This window comes from Dendrobates tinctorius, unplaced genomic scaffold, assembly GCF_039654945.1.
Source record: "Dendrobates tinctorius isolate UK_male_01 unplaced genomic scaffold, ASM3965494v1 ptg000162l, whole genome shotgun sequence".
Taxonomy (NCBI): Eukaryota; Metazoa; Chordata; class Amphibia; order Anura; family Dendrobatidae; genus Dendrobates; species Dendrobates tinctorius.
Genome location: NW_027361829.1, coordinates 36,807,072 through 36,828,710, shown reverse-complemented (window position 1 = coordinate 36,828,710; position 21,639 = coordinate 36,807,072). Strand labels below are relative to the sequence as shown.

At 41.3% G+C, this 21,639-nt stretch overlaps 1 protein-coding gene across 1 annotated transcript in view; it reads right to left on the bottom strand.

The window, feature by feature from the left end:
* Nucleotides 1-5,374: 5,374 nt before the first annotated feature.
* BMPER (BMP binding endothelial regulator) overlaps nucleotides 5,375-21,639 on the bottom strand; it is a 495,935-nt gene continuing 479,670 nt past the window's right edge. The window contains exon 15 of the mRNA XM_073549959.1: nucleotides 5,375-8,602. Within this exon, the coding sequence (XP_073406060.1) occupies nucleotides 8,421-8,602 (182 nt within the window). The 3' untranslated portion in view covers nucleotides 5,375-8,420. The remainder of the gene's footprint in view (nucleotides 8,603-21,639) is intronic.

Genomic DNA, 21,639 nt, shown 5'->3' with positions numbered 1-21,639 from the left:
CAGGAATGCCTGACACAAACAAGAATATGATGAAGAAGAATAGGAAGAAGATGAAGAAGTTGAATATGTAGAATAATAATTGTTGAATAAGAAGAATATGAAGAATGTAAGAAAAGGAAGAAGAAGAAGAATGTAAAAAAAGGAAGTAGAAGAATTTAAAAAAAGGAAGAAGAAGAAGAATGTAAAAAAAGGAATAAGAAGAAGAATGTTAAAAAAGGAAGTAGAAGAATGTAAAAAAAGGAAGAAGAAGAAGAAGAAGAAGAATGTAAAAAAAGGAATAAGAAGAAGAAGAAGAAGGTAAAAAAAGGAAGAAGAATAAGAAAGAAGAAGAAAGAAGAAAGAAGAAGAAGACATACATGTCTGGCAAAATATAAATGAGGCTAACATAGTCAATATCTTTGTAACTCCTAACGTCTTTAAAAAAAAAGTTTAATTCCTGCTATTCCATTTGATTGGGCTAAACCTCTATGGCTTTAATGTCTCCTCCACCTCCCACAATACATTCTACATTATTCTTAGTTGTTTTTCTTCATGTAGAATTAACCTACAAGGAAAGAAAGGGTTTTTTTTAATTCCGATATTTTGGTCCCATTGACTTGCATTGGTTCCCGGTATCGGAATCGGCGATACCGATACTTTTTTTTAAGATCGGCCGATCCATTCCGATCCGATATTTTCAAGTATCGGCTGGTATCGCTCAACTCTACTAGTAACATAGGCCTATCAATCTTGACTACCTATTGTGGTTAACTTAATCCCCTATATTTACAATTAATAACTACCCAAAGCTGTAAGGTTCATACAGTTAGAGTCACGTAGGAAGCCCCTTAATGTCAAAAAGTGCTAGTGCATAATGAGATCTATTATTATTATTATTATTAATAAACACCCTGCCTATACATTAATATGAATTTCGGTAAGTAAGAGTAGTATGTCACAGCTTGTTGATTAGTAGCATTCTATAGGCCTACCAGTCCTGATTGCCTAGTAGTAAGCTCTTGTATCTACAATTAATGCCTCACCGAAGCTATAATGATCATACAGTTAGATCCACTATTAGTTGTTCATTTAAAGTGCCATCATATTTCTCTAGTTCTTACTCAAATCCCATATAGGACAAATAGACATTTATATTAAGGGTATATCTTGCTAAGCGAACCATTCAACACACTATGTTATGCTAGATAAAAGTTAGCAGCCGTTAGCCTCTCCACCGTGTTTCACCATGCGGCGTCTTCAGGGGTTTGACGGTATAATTTTGTGTTATTGATTACCCTATGCTGAATCCAAGACAGTATAGTTTAGAGTTATTTAGAGTGCACACCAAATTTTCACTGTTATATACGCTGTACTCCGACTACTTTACATTGTATCAAAGTGTCATAGCTTCAGTATTATCCCATGAGAAGATCTAATAAAATATTTACAAAAATTTGAGGGCTGTACTCACTTTTGTGATGCACTGTATGTGCAGGGTGGCTGTCTAGTGTTAACCCCTTTACCCCCGAGGGTGATTTGCATGTTAATGACCGGGCCAATTTTTACAATTCTGACCATTGTCTCTTTATGAAGTAGTAATTCTGAAATATTTCAATAGATTTTGGCGATTCTGAGAATGTTTTTTCGTGACATATTGTACTTCACGTTAGTGGTAACATTTCTTTGATATAACTTGCATTTAATTGTGTAAAAACGGAAATTTGGCAAAAATTTGGAAAATTTAGCAATTTTGAATTTTTATGCCCTTAAAACAGAGAAATATGTCACACAAAATAGTTAATAAATAACATTTCTCACATGTCTACTTTACATCAGCACAATTTTGGAATCAAAATTTTTTTGTTAGGAAGTTCTAAGGGTTAAAAGTTGACCAGCGATTTATCATTTTTACAACAAAATTTACAAAACCATTTTTTTAGGGACTACCTCACATTTGAAGTCACTTTGAGGGGTCTATGTGCAAGAAAATACCCAAAAGTGACACCATTCTAAAAACTACACCCTTCAAGCTGATCAAAACCATATTCAAGAAGTTTATTAACCCTTCAGGTGTTTCACAGGAGCAGTAGCAACATGGAAGGAAAAAATCAACATTTAACTATTTAGTCACAAAAATGATCTATTAGCAACAATTTTTTTTATTTTCACAAGGGTAAGAGGAGAAAATGGATAGGTAAAGTATTTGTGCAATTTCTCCTTAGTACGCCAATACCCCATATGTGGGGGAAAACCATTGTTTGGGTGCACGGCAGGACTCGGAAGGGAAGGAGCACCGTTTGACTTTTTCAAACCAAAATTGGCTGGAATTGAGATCGGATGCCATGTCGCATTTGGAGAGCCCAGGATTTGCCTAAACAGTGGAAACCCCCCATAAATGACCCCATTTTGGAAATTAGACACTCCAAGGAATTTATCTACATGTGTGGTGAGCACTTTGAACCCCCAAACTGTTTCACTAAAATTTATAAATCCTGGGCGTGAAAATAAAAAATCATATTTTTTCAACAACGTGATGTTTTAGTACCCAATTTTTTATTTTCCCAAGGGTAACAGGAGAAATTGAACTGCAAATATTGTTGTCCAATTTGTCCCGAGTACGCCGATACCCTATATGTGGGGGGGATCACTGTTTGGGCGCATGGCAGAGTTCGGAAGGGAAGGAGTGTCGTTTGACTTTTTCAAACCAAAATTGGCTGGAATTGAGATTGAACGCCATGTCGCATTTGGAGAGCCCCTGATGTGCCTAAACAATAAAACCCCCCACAAGTCACCCGATTTTGGAAACTAGACCCCCTAAGGAACTTATCTAGATGTGTGGTGAGCACTTTGAACCCCCAAGTGTTTCATTAAAGTTTATAATGCCTGGCTGTGAAAAGAACAAACTTTTTTTTCCACTAAAATGATTTTTTAGCCCCCAATTTTTTATTTTCCCAAGGGTAACAGGAGAAATTGGACCACAAAAGTGGTTATCCAATATATCCATGTTTTTGTTGTACCCAGTACAATGGTCAGTTTGCTTACCTGTGCAGAGGTACCTCGTACAGTGCCGAGGGCCCTGCCATCACCATATATGGTGCTCAAGAAAAAGACATCCCTTTTGTCCTTGTACTTGTTCACCAGCAGGTGGTCGCTACATTGGGCTCTGCTGTCACCCCTTCTGAGCATCTGCGCTAGTGCTTTCGGGAGGTCTCTCTTATTTTTGAGGACAGTGCCGCAGGCTATGGTACCTCACACAGAGAGGGATTTGAAGAGTGGGATACTGGTATAAAAATTATTAGAAGTGATAACCTTTATCCAGCAGTGGGTGCACCAAATCCCACACAATTTTTCCACTCACTCCCAGGACAGGGGGCATTCAGGGGGTTCCATCCGGGTGTCATTCCCTTCGTAAACGCTAAACCTGTGGGTTTACCCTGAGATACTCTCACACAGCTTACAGAGTTTAATTCCATACCTGGCCCTCTTGCTGGGCAGGTACTGATGGAATCAGAAACTTCCCTCAAAATGAATTAAGAACTCATCCAAACAGATGTCCCTTTGGGGCACGTACACTTCAGCAAACTTTTTGCTGAAGTGTTCGATGACCGACCGAACTTGGAACAGATGGTCAAAAGTGGGGTCATCTCGTGGGAGACACTGTGCATTATCGGTATAATAAACATACTGAACCCATAGTTATTTAGGCTACGAGCACAATCAATAATGTCGCCCCCAGGAAGACGCACTTGCGGTGTGAAACACGCGTCGGGGTTCGGAGGAGCAGGCTGTCATTTGACATCTCACCGTGTGGGAATTGCCATCTCAGGTATGGAGGTTTAAATCGGACCTCTCACTTTGCTCAGGCTAATGAGCACACTGACGGTTCTAGCTGGTCTCCAGTTGTGCTTGGAGACGCATAGTATAATTTGGATAAGCTGTTATTGACAGGCCTATGTGGGCATATGTATGCTATTGGTGCTCTTGAATTGCGCATTTGCACTTTATTTAATCATTATGAGCAGAGCACTGCAATAACTCATTCCATGTTTTGAGGTCTTTTTTAACCCAATGAGCATATATATATATCTTTTTGTGCAATATTTTGAGGTCAGTGTATTATATGCATTAGGTGACAGGATCCATCCTCTGAGTATTCTGACTTAAAATTTGGTCTCCTTTACCTGACTCCTCCTTTTGTCTGGTTTGAGGCACCAACGATTCATTTTTGTATGTATTTGTTTTATTTTGCAATAAAGAAATTTATTTTACCTTCTTGTTTGACACTATTGATTGTGCTCGTAGCCTAAACAACTTTGGGTTCAGTATGTTTGTTAACTATGTACAGTGTCACCCATCCTGTGTTGTAGGAAATGGGTGTGGTTGGTATGTTCATTATCGGTATAATGCAGGAATTTGTGGATGGCCTCAAAACGTGTCTGGGCAATGACCATTCGGAACACTGGAGTGTTGAATAAAACATCAACACTCCAATATTGCCGAAATTCTGGCTTCTACAGGATCCCCATGTGAAGGACCACGCCCCAAAACTGCATCATTTCAACTGAAATCTCATCTCCTGACATCTTGATGCCAAGATCTCTTTCTGCGCATGCACCGCCCCCCTGGCAGCCATTTTCCCGGAGTCCACCGCACAGGAAACTACGGAACTGCGGGGTGCTCTGGCCTTTCAGAAAATGTCGGTAGAGCCCCTGCACCGCCGGAGACCACCGCAGCAGCACCGGAGTTCCCTGCAGCACCGTCGGGCACCGGCAGCGCCCGACACCCCCACAGCACGGAATACCCGCAGCACCGGACACCTGCAGCGGTGCACTGCACATCAGACACAACCTCATCCCAGCCTGCAGAATGCAGCATCACCCCACTCTTGCCTCCTCCAGCAGCGACCCTGAAGCCCGCTTCACCGCAGCCACTATCCCAGGTAAGCAATATAAGACGCATGGATTATAAAAAACACTACCATTTTATTTAAAAAAAAAAAAAAATTTCTACTTTTCTCCTCAAAATTTGGGGTGCGTCTTATAATCTGGAGCGTCCTATAATCCGAAAAATAAGGATTTCTAGTGGAAATTAACCCCTTAAAGTGCTGTGTAAAATAGAAAAGAGATAAAAAAAATCTATGAATGGATGCTTTAAAAACAGTTTGGAAACTAATCACTGGAAGCTGTTTATAAAACTGAAGTATTAAAATCTCTTATGTTTAAACAGAAAGGTTTTCTAGTTTGCAACTTAAAGATCCAGAAGTCTACCAATATGAGAAGAGCCATGCAGATAGACTCCTACCCAAAAAGATTCCTAAAAGAGGTCATTCATATTAAAAGGAGCATGCAAAAACAGAAAAACAACTTATAAGAAATAACTCCCCAAAGTACAAAAATCTCTATAAAAATCAATTTTTATTAAATACATACACAAATAATTTTAAAATGCATTAAAATGGTTAAAGTACAGATACAGACATTCTGGTAGTATGTAGTAATATATCAATATGCTTTTTCCAAAAATGCTCAATCGATGCCTAGAGTTATTACAACATCTCCATGGAACAAAAAGAGTTTAAAAAAGTTATAGCCCACATGGAGAAATATATCAAATAAATTAATAAAACGATTAAATCATATCAACCTGACTCAGTAATCACTGTAATCATAAATCCATATATTGTATGTATTACTTTAAATCGCCCCCCCCCTCGTGCTGTAATTACAAACGCCAGTATTTAGAAGGCAAACAGAAAAAGTACAAGTAGTGATATTGTACAAATAATACATAGATGCATCGAACCAGTATAAATTACCACAAAAGTGCAATGAATGCAGAAAGAATATCAAGAACATACAAGAACTAAATGTTAAACAGGCATGGTAATATAGAAGAACATAGCGGAACATTAAAGAGAAGATGTAGGAGAAAAAAACAAATAATTATTACCACCAGACCTTCTCTGCTGGTAATTATGTGCTTATTACTGTATGTGATTATTTCTCCTACATATTCTCTGTAATGTTCCTATATGTCCATCTATAGTTACTATATGCTATAGTTATATACTATGTACCACCAGAATGTCTGTCTCTGCAGTTTAACTGTTTTTAGTGCATTTTAAAATTATTTGTGTATATATTTAATACAGATTGATTATGAAGCTGGAGAAAATCAGGCCGATTATGCAAATGACACTCGGCTCAAACTGCTGAGAGCGGGACCCGAGTGTCAGTGATCTATGCTCCGATTGTCTTGCATTAAAGAATCGCAGCAAGATGTGGAGGAGACAGATAAAGTAATTTCTCCATCTCCTATATTGCCAGCATCTGTGTCAAGCATTCGACTGTGTTGTACGACAATGTGAGCTAGCCAATATACAGATTTTGGTACTTTTGGATAGTGATTTCTTATAGGTTGTTTTTCCTACCCAAATAGGGTAAATGCTGTCATAAATTCAAAGGGTACTTCAAGAACAGTTAGTTTAAAGGGAATCTGTCAGCAGGTTTTTGTTATTTGAGGACAGCATGATGTAGGGGGTTAAAACATTGAATTCACGCCATTTTTAGACCATCCACGCCCTCTCCTGTGATTAGCAGCTCACTGTCAATAGACAATGTACATAGAGAGCATGGTGTGGGTGGGGTTAGGTTTCTCAGCTCTGCTGCATTGCTAAGTCTAAAAACTGATTATGTCACAAATGCTGCATCTAGGGATGAGCGAGTATACTCGTTAGAATTCAGTACTCGGCGAGTAATGCGGTACTCGTGGTACTCGAATCCTGGCGAGTATTTCACTACTTGCCTCGCAATATTCAGCACAGCCTGCACAGTCATCGCACAGCCCTGCACAGTCCCCGCACAGTACCTGCACAGGCCAGCACAGTCCCCGCACAGCCCAGCACAGTCCTGCACAGGCCAGCACAGTCCCTGCACAGCTCAGCACAGTCCCGCACAGTGCCTGCACAGCCCAGCACAGTCTAGCACAGCCCTGCACAGTCCCACACAGTATCCTCACACCCCAGCACAGTCCTGCAAATCCCGGCACAGTCCCCACACAGCCCAGCACAGTCCCGCACAGCCCTGCACAGTCCCGCACAGCCCAACATAGTCTCGCACAGCCCTGCACAGTCCCGCACAGTACCTGCACAGCCCAGCACAGTCCCACACAGCCCTGCACAGCCCAGCACAGTCCCGCACAGCCCAGCACAGTCCCGCACAGCCCAGCACAGTCCCGCACAGCCCAGCACAGTCCCACACAGCCCTGCACAGCCCAGCACAGTCCCGCACAGTCCCGCACAGCCCAGCACAGTCCCGCACAGCCCAGCACAGTCCCACACAGTCCCGCACAGCCCAGCACAGTCCCGCACAGCCCAGCACAGTCCCGCACAGCCTAGCACAGTTCCGCACAACCCGGCACAGTCCCCACACAGTACCTGCATAGCCCAGCACAGTCCTGCAGAGGCCATCACAGTCCCGCACAGCTTGGCACAGTCTTCGCACAGTCCCTGCCCAGCCCAGCACACACACAGCCCATTTCTCGCATTTCCCATTGACTTACATTGGACTCACTACTCGTTACGAGCACCCGAGTATTAGGAGGTACTCGTAACGAGTACAGCGAGTCCAAGTATTTCACTACTCGCTCATTCCTAGCTGCATCCAGTAAACTAAGTGATACATCTTTGAAAACAGGGTCTCTTTTCCAATGTTATGCTGTTCTCAGATAAAGTAGCAAAAACCTGGTGACAGATTCCCTTTAAGGGTGCTCATTTGTATGCAACCACATATTTTAGTTCTTTACTTTGTTTTTTCCTCCTGAAAAAAAAAACTGTTTGCTTTTCTATTCATTTATATAGAATACTGGTGTTATTAAAGGTGTACAAGGTTCTGAAATGATTCTTCCAGGCATTTAAACATGGGTGTGTAGACTTTTTAAGTCAACAGTATGATTATGCATTTGAGCAAATCCTCTACTTGGCAAATCTTCTATGTGGGTTTCCAGTTATGACTGTAAATTCAATCTGAACGTTGAAATAAATTCAGTTTGGCAATGGCTTCTTCCACAAACAGCGTTTTTCGAACTGAGGATGAGAGCTAAGCAGTACATTTTCTCATGCCACAACATTCAATTAGAAACATCTGTTTTATTTATACAATTGTTCAAATAGTTTAAAGGATAAAATCCTAAAAATAATACATAAACATTATAGCAAAAAATATACATAAAATAAATTGGTTTTCTTTGCTTATATAAATGATGTATAATTTGTATTTAAATTTATATATATCATATTTATATTAGTCACTTGTGTCCATGTGGGTGAATGTTTCAGCATGTATTCATTTTACAAGGTCCATGCCCAAACACTTGACTCCTTCATTATCTGAAAGTTTTATGGAAACCCTCAGTATTAAAAAGTTCTAGATGAAAAATCTGTGTCACCGCTGAGGACAGAGCGCTGGCTTGATGCATTTTCCTCGATGAAGTACTAAATTAGCTGGGCAGTGGCAACCAGCCACACATGGTCTTGTACACGGACCAATTTCATTCCAGTTTTCACATGACTTTAGGCAACCAGGACCACAGGTGTCGTATACTGCTCCATGTTTGCACTGGGTTGCTGCAAGAAAGTAAATTACAATAATTAGCAGGCATAAAACAGACAAATATGTTGCAAATTGAAAATGTTGGAATTACAGAAAAGGAAATTCCATTAGGCCGGTTTCATATGTCCTGATACCGGAAAAAAAAGTACCGGAGATATCAGTGCCGTGTGTGTACTACATGAGGCACATGTGTGGCAACTGTGTGCCGCATCAGGACCACACGGACGGCCACCGGGGAAGAAGCGCTACTGCAAGCCGCTGTCCCCCGGGAGACTGCAAGTGATGAGGTCACTGTATCAGAGCTTGAATTGCCGTGACCTCGTCAATTGCATTCTTCCATGGTCCGGAGGTCACAGCAGGTCAGTTTTTTATTCATTCATTCATTCTCCTCTGCTCACCGGCAGAGCAGGGAAGAATCGATGACCGCCGCGTTCAGCACCTGTTACCAGGGAACAGCGGCTTACAGTAGCGCTACTTCCTCGGCGGCCATCTGTACACATGGAGGAGAGTGTGCATTGTTCTTCGTGTGCACGTGTGTGGCACCTTTTGCGGCCCATGTGTCCCTTTATGTATTATATCTTATAAACACAATTTTTTTATCAGTTATTTCATTACAAGGATTATATCAACGTATAATGTTACATCTAACCGATGAACAATTGGAAGTCATCATTTAATCCTTAAATCCGAGTTTAAACAAAGTACCAAATTTAAATTTCTCCTAACCGTGGTGTATCCCTCAATCGAGATGAGACAAAACAATGGTGGAAAGTCTGTTTTTCCCTATTCACACCATAAAAAAATATAATAAAAATCCAAAACAAATTATAGGCACCCTAAAAGGGCATAAAAAGCAGTACATTTCCTGCCCTCCAAAACAATCCTAGGAAACCTTTTAAAAGCATTGCAAATATATACCAGTTTGTTTTTGTGCTTTTTCCAGGTTTATGCCACTGTCATTAAAATAATTGCATGAATCATAATAAGCAATATAACTAACTTTTCTGATACAATGATATAAGTTTTGTCTAGCCAAATACTTCTATGTCAAAATGTTCTGAATATTCTTCTTTCTTGAATTTAACAGCCACTGGGGCATAATAAAGAATAAATTGTTACTCAGGCACCCTGCCAAAGAGCACAGGGGATCCATCAGGGGACACAGAACAGTTGCAAGGAGCTACAAGAGGTTAAGATACAAAGAGGCCAAAGCAAACGAAACATCTGAAAGTGTGATTTACGCAGAGGTGGCGCTGATGTAAACACAATTCTGTGTACTTTACTCTGACAATGTCAACAAATTGTATTTTACAGAGAAATGAGCCCACTGAATATGCGATGAGAGAATGCTTTCTGTCACTGTCACTTAATTGAATGCGTTTCCCCCAGCCACAGTGACACCATTTCTTCTACCTGGCACATACTTATTATATTGGTGATAAAGTATATCTGACATCATTCTGTATGTGTGCAGGGTCATTTGATTTCAGTATTACTGCTTAGCCTAATAAATTATCAATATGGTTACAGGTGATGGAGATGAGATGACAGATAGACGAATACAATATTTAGATATTTATTCTTTATGTATTGGACAAAAAAGAAAAAAACATAGAAAAAAAACATTAGAGGCCCTTAGAATCCTTCATAATTAGCTTTGTTTCTACATTTTAATAAACAGAAAATAAGGGTAAAGGTGGAAGCATATTTTAGGTTTCCTTAACACGCTCCATTTTTAGGCTTTTCAAAACACAATACATTTCATGTTACACTCAAAGGTCCATTAACAAGAAAAATAATGAAATATTGCTCCAGGTACGGCGACACAAAACTCAAGGATTTCTTTAACAAAATATTTTTATTGTGCAAAAGTCATAAAAATCACAAAACACGATAGACATTAGGAATCACAGTAATCGTGTTAATGTGGAGAACAAACATCTCATTTATTCAGCATTGTGAATAAATAAAAAAAATATGACAAAGTGGAAGTGCAACTGTAAAACTTTTGAAATCCTGTTTTGGGTATGTGCAGAAAATGTCTTTTTTAAAGTGGCTACCACCTGGGATCCTCCTGGAAAAGTGGTGAAAAACCACTGAAACAAAAATGAACACAGGCCACAGCAATGTAAAAAGACATTGGTGTGCACAAGTTGTGTCTTTTGTTATCTTATTAACACAAGTGTCCAGAAGTAACTCTACTGTGCCTAGAAAGTTAGCCCGAAAAAATAAACTGGAGTGTAAGTTGGTATATACGCAAAGTAAAGGAGCATGTTCACACTGGCCATTAAATAGACAAAACCCAAGGCAGAAACAAAATGAACATATACCCCACTGTAAGTAAATAAGTAAAGCAATAGTGCATATAAATAAATCAGGGTACATAGTAAACATCATTTTTGATTAATAGAAAAGTGTAAAAGCCATCCCACCAGGATCAAGGTGTACCACAATTGGGATGGTCCTAACGTCCACAGTAGTATTAAGACCTAACCAATGAGTTAAAGTGACATCTGTTAGGCACAGGGATTATTCTGCTGCATGGGATAGATCCCAAGCCTAGTCTGGTGCAGTGGTCTCCCATTCAGGCTCGACTGCTCAGCACAGACTCTGGTCCCAGTGTCTTGGACAAGCTCATGCTGTATGTGTAGCTACTATTGGGTCTCCAGCTAAGTCTATGGTGACTTCTAGTTTACACGTTCACCATTGTGCTCTGGAGCCTGAGTCCAGAATTCACCCTACTGAGCATGTCCAGGATGTGGCACATTTTCAATGGCGCATGCCGGTGCGCTAGTATCATTTGTGATTATGTGTGGATACGTTACCACTCTGTGAGCACGTGTGTGGGCCGCTCTTACAGCGGTCAATGTCTGTCTAGGCAGGCAGTGTACGGTGGGAACTCCCGCTTGGCTCAGTATCTGACTCCAGGCGTCCTATGTCGCGGGTGCAATTTGCACACCGAGTGTCAGAGCAAGCACAACCACCAGCCTAGACTACCCTGGGGGACCGATAGGGACCCCACCTAAAGTCATATTTTCTGTATCCTTGTGACGGTTAACAAGGTATAACACTCAGTGCTCTGCTGTACATTACCGCTCTGTGGAGTAACAGAGCTTGGAACTTAGTTTTCTGTTCACACAGTGTGACGGTTAACACTGTGCGTTTTGATTGCTGCTTCGCTGCCTTTAGTTTGCCATTGTTCACATTAGATGCAGTTTTACATCTCTGTATAGTGGACCCCGGGTTGTGAATGCACTTTATTATAATATTTTATTTAGTGCATTCTGCCAACCCTAACAGTATCAATGTGAATAAGGGCAGAGCAGCACCGGGTCTTGAATAGATACCCAGCAAATGGGAAGCTATAAAAAAGTTATGTCCAGATCAAAAAAAGGGAGGTCACAGCCTCACCTGAACTAAATGCAGAACCTTACTATGTGTCAAAGTGATGTCAGTGCGAATAAAGGCATCATGTCCATCTCAAAGAAATGTAAAGAGTGGCCACACCCTTACCTGCACTAATATGTTCATTTTGTTTCTGTCTTCGGTTTTGTCTGTTTACTGGCCAGTGTGAACATGATCCTATTTTGCATACATGCCAATTTATACAGCAGTTCATTTTTTCAGTTGTCAGGTTATTGCACTTAGTGCAAGTAAGGGTGTGGCCTCCCTTTCTTTGAGCTGGACATAACGTTTATATAGCGCCTAGTGATGAGCAAGCGTGCTCGGATAAGGTGATAACACTTTATGGTTAATAGCTTGTCATTTGAAGGGTATCCAGTTGGGTCTTGTCCTGCTCAGTCCTTATTCATACAGATGTCACTATGACACATGGTAAGGTTTAATATTAGCACCAACGTGATTGTGGTACACCTTGGTGCTGGTGTGATGGCTTTACACTTTTTGTGATCACAAACAGTGTTTTCTGAGTACCCTACATTATTATTTGCACTGTTGCTCTTATCTACTTACAGCAGGGTATATGTTCATTTTGTTTCTGTCTTTTGTTCTGTCTGTTTAATGGCCAGTGTGAACATGCTCCTATATTGCATCCATACCAACTTTTACTGCAGTTCATTTTTTCAGCTGTTTCAGGTTTCTGCACTTAGTGCAGGTGAGAGTGTGGCCTCTCTTTCTTTGAGCTGGATGCAAAAAAAAGGGGGGGGGAGACAAAAAGCGCAATAGGGTCTTATCCACGTTACCAAGGATAGAGTATATCATGAAATTTTCTCACCTGCTTAGGATGAGATAAAAGCATGTAGGTAGCGGCTGCTGCAGATCCACAGGTCCTTAGTGACCAGAAGAAATGATATATCCAAAGAGAATTCGTAGTTATATGCCGCGCTGCCGCTGAGACAAATTCCAGGAGAATGCTATAGGATTGCAGTGGTTTTTTTCAATGCGTTTCAGGGGTTTCATGCCCCCCTCATAACCTGATGAAGGGCGCATGAGACCCCTGAAATGCATTGAATAAAACCTCTGCAATCTTACAGCATTCTCCTGGAATTTGTCTCAGCGGCAGCGCGGAATATAACTACGAATTCCCTTTGGATATATCTTTGAGCTGGATATAATTTTTATATTGCTTATGATTTGTTGGGTATCCTTTTGGGACCCGGTTCTGCTCTGCCTTTATTCACATTGACGTTACTTTAACACATGGTAAGGTTTTAATACTAGAAGTTAGGACCTTCCCGATTGTGGTACAGCTTGACACTGGTGAGATGGCTTTTATGCTTTCTTTGATCAAAAATGATGTTTACTAGGTATCATACATTATTATATGCACTATTGCTTTTACTTATCTACTTACAGCAGGGCATATGTTCATTTTGTTTCTGTCTTGAGCTTTGTCTGTTTAATGGCCAGTGTGATCATGCTCCTATTTTGCATATATACCAACTTTTACTGCAGTTCATTTTTTTTCAGTTAAATTTCAGGTTTCTGCATTTAGTGCATGTGAGGCTGTGTCCTCCCTTTCTCTGAGCTGGGCATAATGTTTATATAGCTTCCCATTTGCTGGGTGTCCATTCGGGACCTGGTCCTGCTCGGCCCTTATTCACATTGATGTCACTTTGACACATGGTAAGGTTAATTTACTTGATGCTGGTGTGATGGCTTTTACTTTTTCTTCATCAAAATTGGCGTTTACTAAGTACTGTACCGTACATTATTTATATACACAATTGCTTTTACTTACATCAGGATATACAGTGGGGCAAAAAAGTATTTAGTCAGTCAGCAATAGTGCAAGTTCCACCACTTAAAAAGATGAGAGGCGTCTGTAATTTACATCATAGGTAGACCTCAACTATGGGAGACAAACTGAGAAAAAAAAATCCAGAAAATCACATTGTCTATTTTTTTTTCATTTTATTTGCATATTATGGTGGAAAATAAGTATTTGGTCAGAAACAAGCAATCAAGATTTCTGGCTCTCACAGACCTGTAACTTCTTCTTTAAGAGTCTCCTCTTTCCTCCACTCATTACCTGTAGTAATGGCACCTGTTTAAACTTGTTATCAGTATAAAAAGACACCTGTGCACACCCTCAAACAGTCTGACTCCAAACTCCACTATGGTGAAGACCAAAGAGCTGTCAAAGGACACCAGATACAAAATTGTAGCCCTGCACCAGGCTGGGAAGACTGAATCTGCAATAGCCAACCAGCTTGGAGTGAAGAAATCAACTGTGGGAGCAATAATTAGAAAATGGAAGACATACAAGACCACTGATAATCTCCCTCGATCTGGTGCTCCACGCAAAATCCCACCCCGTGGGGTCAGAATGATCACAAGAATGGTGAGCAAAAATCCCAGAACCACGCGGGGGGGACCTAGTGAATGAACTGCAGAGAGCTGGGACCAATGTAACAAGGCCTACCATAAGTAACACACTACGCCACCATGGACTCAGATCCTGCAGTGCCAGACGTGTCCCACTGCTTAAGCCTGTACATGTCCGGGCCCGTCTGAAGTTTGCTAGAGAGCATTTGGATGATCCAGAGGAGTTTTGGGAGAATGTCCTATGGTCTGATGAAACCAAACTGGAACTGTTTGGTAGAAACACAACTTGTCGTGTTTGGAGGAAAAAGAATACTGAGTTGCATCCATCAAACACCATACCTACTGTAAAGCATGGTGGTGGAAACATCATGCTTTGGGGCTGTATCTCTGCAAAGGGGCCAGGACGACTGATCCGGGTACATGAAAGAATGAATGGGGCCATGTATCGTGAGATTTTGAGTGCAAACCTCCTTCCATCAGCAAGGGCATTGCAGATGAAACGTGGCTGGGTCTTTCAACATGACAATGATTCAAAGCACACCGCCAGGGCAACGAAGGAGTGGCTTCGTAAGAAGCATTTCAAGGTCCTGGAGTGGCCTAGCCAGTCTCCAGATCTCAACCCTATAGAAAACCTTTGGAGGGAGTTGAAAGTCCGTGTTGCCAAGCGAAAAGCCAAAAACATCACTGCTCTAGAGGAGATCTGCATGGAGGAATGGGCCAACATACCAACAACAGTGTGTGGCAACCTTGTGAAGACTTACAGAAAACGTTTGACCTCTGTCATTGCCAACAAAGGATATATCACAAAGTATTGAGATGAAATTTTGTTTCTGACCAAATACTTATTTTCCACCATAATATGCAAATAAAATGAAAAAAAAACAGACAATGTGATTTTCTGGATTTTTTTTTCTCAGTTTGTCTCCCATAGTTGAGGTCTACCTATGATGTAAATTACAGACGCCTCTCATCTTTTTAAGTGGTGGAACTTGCACTATTGCTGACTGACTAAATACTTTTTTGCCCCACTGTATGTTCGTTTTGTTTGTGTCTTGGGTTTTGTGCTCAGAAAGTGCACAACATTCTTCCAGGTCGTGGGCTTCTGGCATGTATAGTGGGATACCAAAATCTTAAATGGCACATTTCACAATGAAGAGCAAGCTCTTGAGAGATCACACTCTTTTCACTAACCAAGTGCTGACTCATAGTTTACCAAGCAATTACAGAATGGTAACCACACTAATTACATTATAATTTGTTAACAGCTTAAGCTGGAGTCACACATAGCGACTTACCAGGGATACCGACACCGATATCAAGGTGTCAGGATCGCTGGTAAGTCGCTATGTGATCGCTGGTGAGCTGTCAAACAGACAGCTTCACCAGCGATAAGCACAGCGATGCCGAGCGCCCGGCATCGCTTGCCATCCCTGTAAAAAATAGAATTAAAATAAAAAATATTGTTATTCTCACCTTCCGACGTCCTGCGCAGCCTTCCTCTCTCCACGCTCCGGTCCCAGTAATCCTTTGCGAGAATGACCGAGAGTCACGGTCTCGCAGGAGCGCGAAGTCTCGCGGTCATTCGTGCAAAGGATCACTGGGACCGGAGCGTGGAGAGAGGAATGCTGCGCGGGACGTCGGAAGGTGAGAATAGCAATATTTTTTATTTTAATTCTATTTTTTACAGCTGATCGCTGGTCTCCTGCCTGTCACACGCAGCGATGCGTGCTGGCCAGCGGGAGCCCAGCGACCAGAGGTTTCTTGCAGCGATCAGTGATACCGGCAGGGGGGCCGCTCGCTGATCGCTGTCACACACAGCGATCTTGCTGGTGAGATCGCTGTTACGTCACAAAAGTTGTGACTCAGCAGCGATCTCGCTAGCGAGATTGCTGTGTGTGACTCCAGCTTTAATGCAAAGAGTGAGATCTCACGCTTTCACTGCAGGATGAGGCACAATGGGTTGTGGGATCCCACTCTGCATCCGTAAGCACACAACCTGGAGGTGCAGGTCTGACTTTTGCGGAGTGTCAAGCACACTCGGGGAACAGTAGAGTTACTTCTGGTCACTTTTTAGATAGGTGATATTTTGAATATTCACTACTATAGTGCTGCCTGCTCTTTTATTAAATAAAAATGCAGCCCCAGAGAGACGATTGGTACCCTTCAAAATGGATCCCCTTCCTCCTCTTCTTCTTTTCTGGCAAGCACAAAGGAAAGCTGAGATTTTGGAGCACTAGGTGTAGGAGGCTCTTGATAAATCCCTCTCTGGATCTCCATTTGATAGCTCTATGTATCACTCCACTGAGCCACCGTGCTGATCCATTGCAATCACAGGTGGAAAGAAAACCGTTTGCCACAAGAATGTTCCAAATAGTTGAATTATATTGATTATTTAAGTGGTGTTTCTGCAGCGATCTATTCTAATTCCTTCTCGTCACATGTGGATGAGACAAAGAAGAGTCACAGGCGATTTTGGACCACCTTCTAATGATCATATGGGTTTTACCAATAACACATTTATAAACTATCTTGTGGATAGATAATAAATGAATGCCCATGTTCAATCATTTTAAGAAGACAAAAGACATTACTGTCACCAACGTATTTAGAACGTAACAAATACTCTAGATGTCATGGTGCACAATGCATTTGATCAGGCATTTAAAGACATAAAGAAACTTGAAAGAAGCTGGAAATAATAAGTAGCTGGCTTCATGTAGAGCTGTATGAACACGACAGAATTCTGCTACAGATAAATGATCAAACTACTCAGCAATTACGGAGAAGCTAGAAGGATACATAGTCCAAAGCACAGGAAACATGCTTATTTGTCTCACCCTAAATTGGTACCAGGCACTTTTTCATTCACAGGCTGAGTTGTGCCAATGCACTAACATGTGTTGAAACTGTTTTTAAATTGGAATGAAAGAAATAAAAGGAAATCTTGAATCCATCACGGCAATGCCTCACCCAATTGTATCTGTTTTTTTTTTTTTTCGGAGTAATGAGAATCCTTCAAGCTGCTGTGTTTTAGCTGTCAGAGTAAAGTCGGATGTGGTGAAAAGGAAATAAAGGCTTCAAGAAGACAGATGTTAGTGGCTGTGCATGTGCGATCAGACAGATGTGAAAAAATGGTTTTAGTCCTGTTAAAAAACAGAGACGAAAGGGACCACTGGCACACTTAAGCACGAGCTGTTACGCAATTCCACTAAAATTAACACCTTCCAGCAATGAAAAATACCACTGCATAGCCAAATAAAACAAACCATAAAAATTGTTGAAAAGGCGCAATACAGCTCTCGAGTGGCCTAGCCAGTTGCACAAGACTTTCTAGAAGTCATCTGATCTACAGAAGAGCTTATTACCCCACTTATGTTTCATTATATTCTCCTTAGCTGACCCAACGCCTGTAAACCCCTTTGTATCTGTTTTTGGTTTCTCATTGCAAAATAATCAGTGAAGAACAGAGGAAACCGGCTACGGGAGAAAATGCGGAGCAAATAACACCTCATATAAGCTCACATATTCAAGATCCAAGACCCCCCCCCCCCGCTAATAGTCCGCAGAGGTCATTCAGATGCTTACCAGATCCCAGCAAAACTTCCTGGCCCCATCTTGACACATAAGAAGTGCCCGCTCTGTCAATTACAGACCCTTATTTAACAAATATAGCTCTTTTAATTCATTCCAAGAAAAATCAACAAATCCATTAGCAGAAAATTAAAGAAGTTATAACTCAGAATATGGCACCAACAAAAATCAAATTGTTTCTTTTAACAAAAACGTTTTTATTGTGCAAAAGTTTAACATGAAAAACTTGGAATCCCCATAATCGTATTCACGTGCAGAATAATTGACACATCAAGGTGAACAAATAAAAAATGACGAAATATATGCAGTTTTTAGTTCAAAACACTAAGAACTTAAAGAAGCCCTCGCACTAAACTTTTTAGTGCCTAAACCTATATCAATCTATATGTATTGTAGCGTAAATATGGTAATATACTTATACTTAATGATCGACATTTTACTTGGTTGCCAGCACCAGACCATTCCTCCAGCTGGAAGTCTCTTTTAGGCCGGGGTCACACTGGCGAGGAATACGGCCAAGTGAGAGGCGCTAAAAGTATGCATTAGACACGGACCAATAATTCTCTATGGGGTCCCTCGCACCAGCCGTATATTTCTCGGGCGTATTCTATGCTCCGTGCCAATCGCAGCATGCTGCGATTGTCAGCGTACTACAGCCGTAGTACGCCAATGCAAGTCTATGGGTGCATAAAAAATACGGATTACACACGGACCACACATGTGACTTGCGAGAAATACGCACCCGGTGTCTTTTAGCAATGCCGACAATTCAGTGCGCGATACAGTAAACTCACACTGACAGGTTTAATAAAGAAACGAAAGAATAGATATAGACACATAGAATACATATGTATATATATATATATAAATATATATATATGCATTCTATGTGTCTATATCTATTCTTTGGTTTCTGTTAGAAACCCTGTCATAGGGCTCCATTATATGTCCATTTTGCAAGCCTGCGAGAAAATCTCGCCATACGGATGCTTACATGCGCAAAATACACGACCACACCTTGATTACGGATGACATACGGAGCACTGCTTAGAGGCCATTCATCCGTATTACGCATGTAAAATACTGACCGTATTTTGCGTCGGTTAGTGTGACCCCGGCCTTATACAGAGCTTCGTTCTGACACTCCATAGGCTTACAAGTGGTTATCAGCTCACACATAGACCTCACTGTGATCTGGTCAGTAAGAATAGAAGACACATGAGTAAGAAGTGGACCGGAATGGCGCTGGAAAGAGGGTAAGTGCTCTGTCACGATTCCTCCACTCACAGTGTCTGGGACTCAGTGATGGAGAGCTCTGTCATCCTATCCTGTTGAGGGGCGTGCTGAGCTGTTGGTGCTTTGACAGCTCAGTTGACATATTTGAGACTGGGAGGTGCAGAGATTTATCCAAGAGCTCCTTGTTCTTTATAATTGCCCTGCTATTTAGGTGAGCTGCCAGGCCAAGATCACTGCCAGTCAAAAGCTTCTGCTCTCTGATGTGTGTTTCCCTGATTCCTGCAATGTGAGTTCTGATCTACTGCTACCTGACCATTGGACCGTGTTCTGACTACCAGTTTATTATTGCGCTTTTGTCTATTTGCTCTTTTTCTGGTATTCTGACCATGGACAGTGACTTGACTTACACCTTCATCTTTTCCTTTAGTTTACTATGTGCTCTCTTGGTACTGACCCCAAAACATCTGACTTCTCTGACTCATGGCCTGTCCGTGAGTTGTGACTAGCATCACAGGTTCACTCACATTGGCGTCAATTCTCTTGCCGATTATGCTATTGACACTCGGCACAAACTCTGTCAAAGTCTGATCCTAGTCTCATCTTACTGTGACCAGATTCTCTTGTAAGAGAATCACTGAGTTGCAGAGAAGATGGAGAAAGTAATTTCTTCATAGTCTCTGTGCGTGTACATCAAACTGCACTAGGTTGACAATCGAGGGCAGTTTCACACGTACCCATAGACTTGTAAGCCAAGCCTTGCAGCCACTCGAAGCATGCTGTGATTGTTCTCTTATCCCGAATCGGCATGAGAAAATGATCACAGATCTTCACTGCCCCATAGTATCACATTAAGCTGAAAGCTATCCAATAAAACATGGGAGAGCACTCGACCTGTTATACAGCTGTGTGAGAGAGCCCTATGATGGAAATCAGTAAGTATATTGGTGTACTTACCCTACAATACATATACATTTACGCAGGTTTAGGCAATTAAACGCTTAGTAGTATTGCATCTTGAACTAATACCTGAGCACTCCATTTTGTATTGCGATGTATCACCAATAGGGATTAGCAAATAGATTCAATGAACTGAATTCACTTTGAATTTCACACAGGCACCCACATTTTCTGAGATTTGTTTACACCAGGGGTCTCCAACTTGTAGCTCAGGAGCCACATGTGGCTTGAGGTCCCATGAATTGCGGCTCGTGGCTGTCTGCCAGCTTGGTGCATTAGCTCCAGGTCTGGCAAACAGGTATGAAGAGCACATCTCAAAATGGTGAATTTTGTGAGTAGCCCTGCACAGAAGAGCAGATCCGGATGCACATATACTGGTCTTAAAGGTTTTGATTTAATTTAAGTATGATACACTGGAGACAGGATGATACTACCTGTGAGAGGTGGTGTCTGAAGGTGGATGTGACAGTGTGTTGGGCGTGCTGGATGAGAGAATACTGAATGGGAGTATTGTGGGGACCACTGGATCTTATCGTACTGCTTCGGGGTGATTTCTGTGGAAAAGCTTTGGTTATCATTATACCCGTGATGGGGGCTCTGGTTGCCACTACTGTGAGGGAGGGGGGGCTGGATGTGGCTTTTGACCCTCTCTCAGAGCTGAATGTGGCTCTCTAGGTCAGAAAGGTTGGGGACCACTGGATTACACCAATGAATAAAAATGGCAGCGGGCACTATAGTAGTGACATTCAAAAGTCAGAGCAGCAGCGGAAAGGCAGCTCTGGACCTGGGGAGGGTGAATAAACTGTAACCGTGGGTGTTATTTTCTACATCTGCAAGCCTATGTGGACATAAAAATGAGTGCCGGACAATCTTTGGAGAAATAAAAGAAAGTTTTCTAAATTCATCACATCCAGAGATTTTTATATGTCAGGTTATAACATCATTGTAGTGTGTAGGCAGAGCTATAAGCTATAATTGGAGAGGTCATGAAGCAGTGGTATTTATTATCTGTATTGTTCATATTGCCAAATGTGATCTATCACGCTGGCATCACAACGCTGTTGGACTGTAATAATAAATCAGATCTTGGCAAGCTACAGAAAACCAATTAATTTCTTTACAATGTTTAACAATAGTCCAATTACTTCATGTGCTGCGATTTGACTTTTGAGGAAAACATGGTAGAGTTCAGCACTGGCATTTATAGAAAAGAGTTAATTTGCTCAATAATCTGGAATATGAAGATATCTCTAAGTAAGCATAAGAAATAATGTCTTTTCAGTGCCTATGAATACATTCTGCTTAAACAGAGAGAGAAAAGCAATTCACAACTGGTTTTACAAGGTACAAGCAAAACATTTACACATTTCAACACTTGGACCCCATCAGACAGCACTGCATTGTCTCTCAGTCTAACTACTATAAGGTTAGCCAACATAAAAAAAAAATGGAATAAAAACAGCTGCAAATAAACCATATT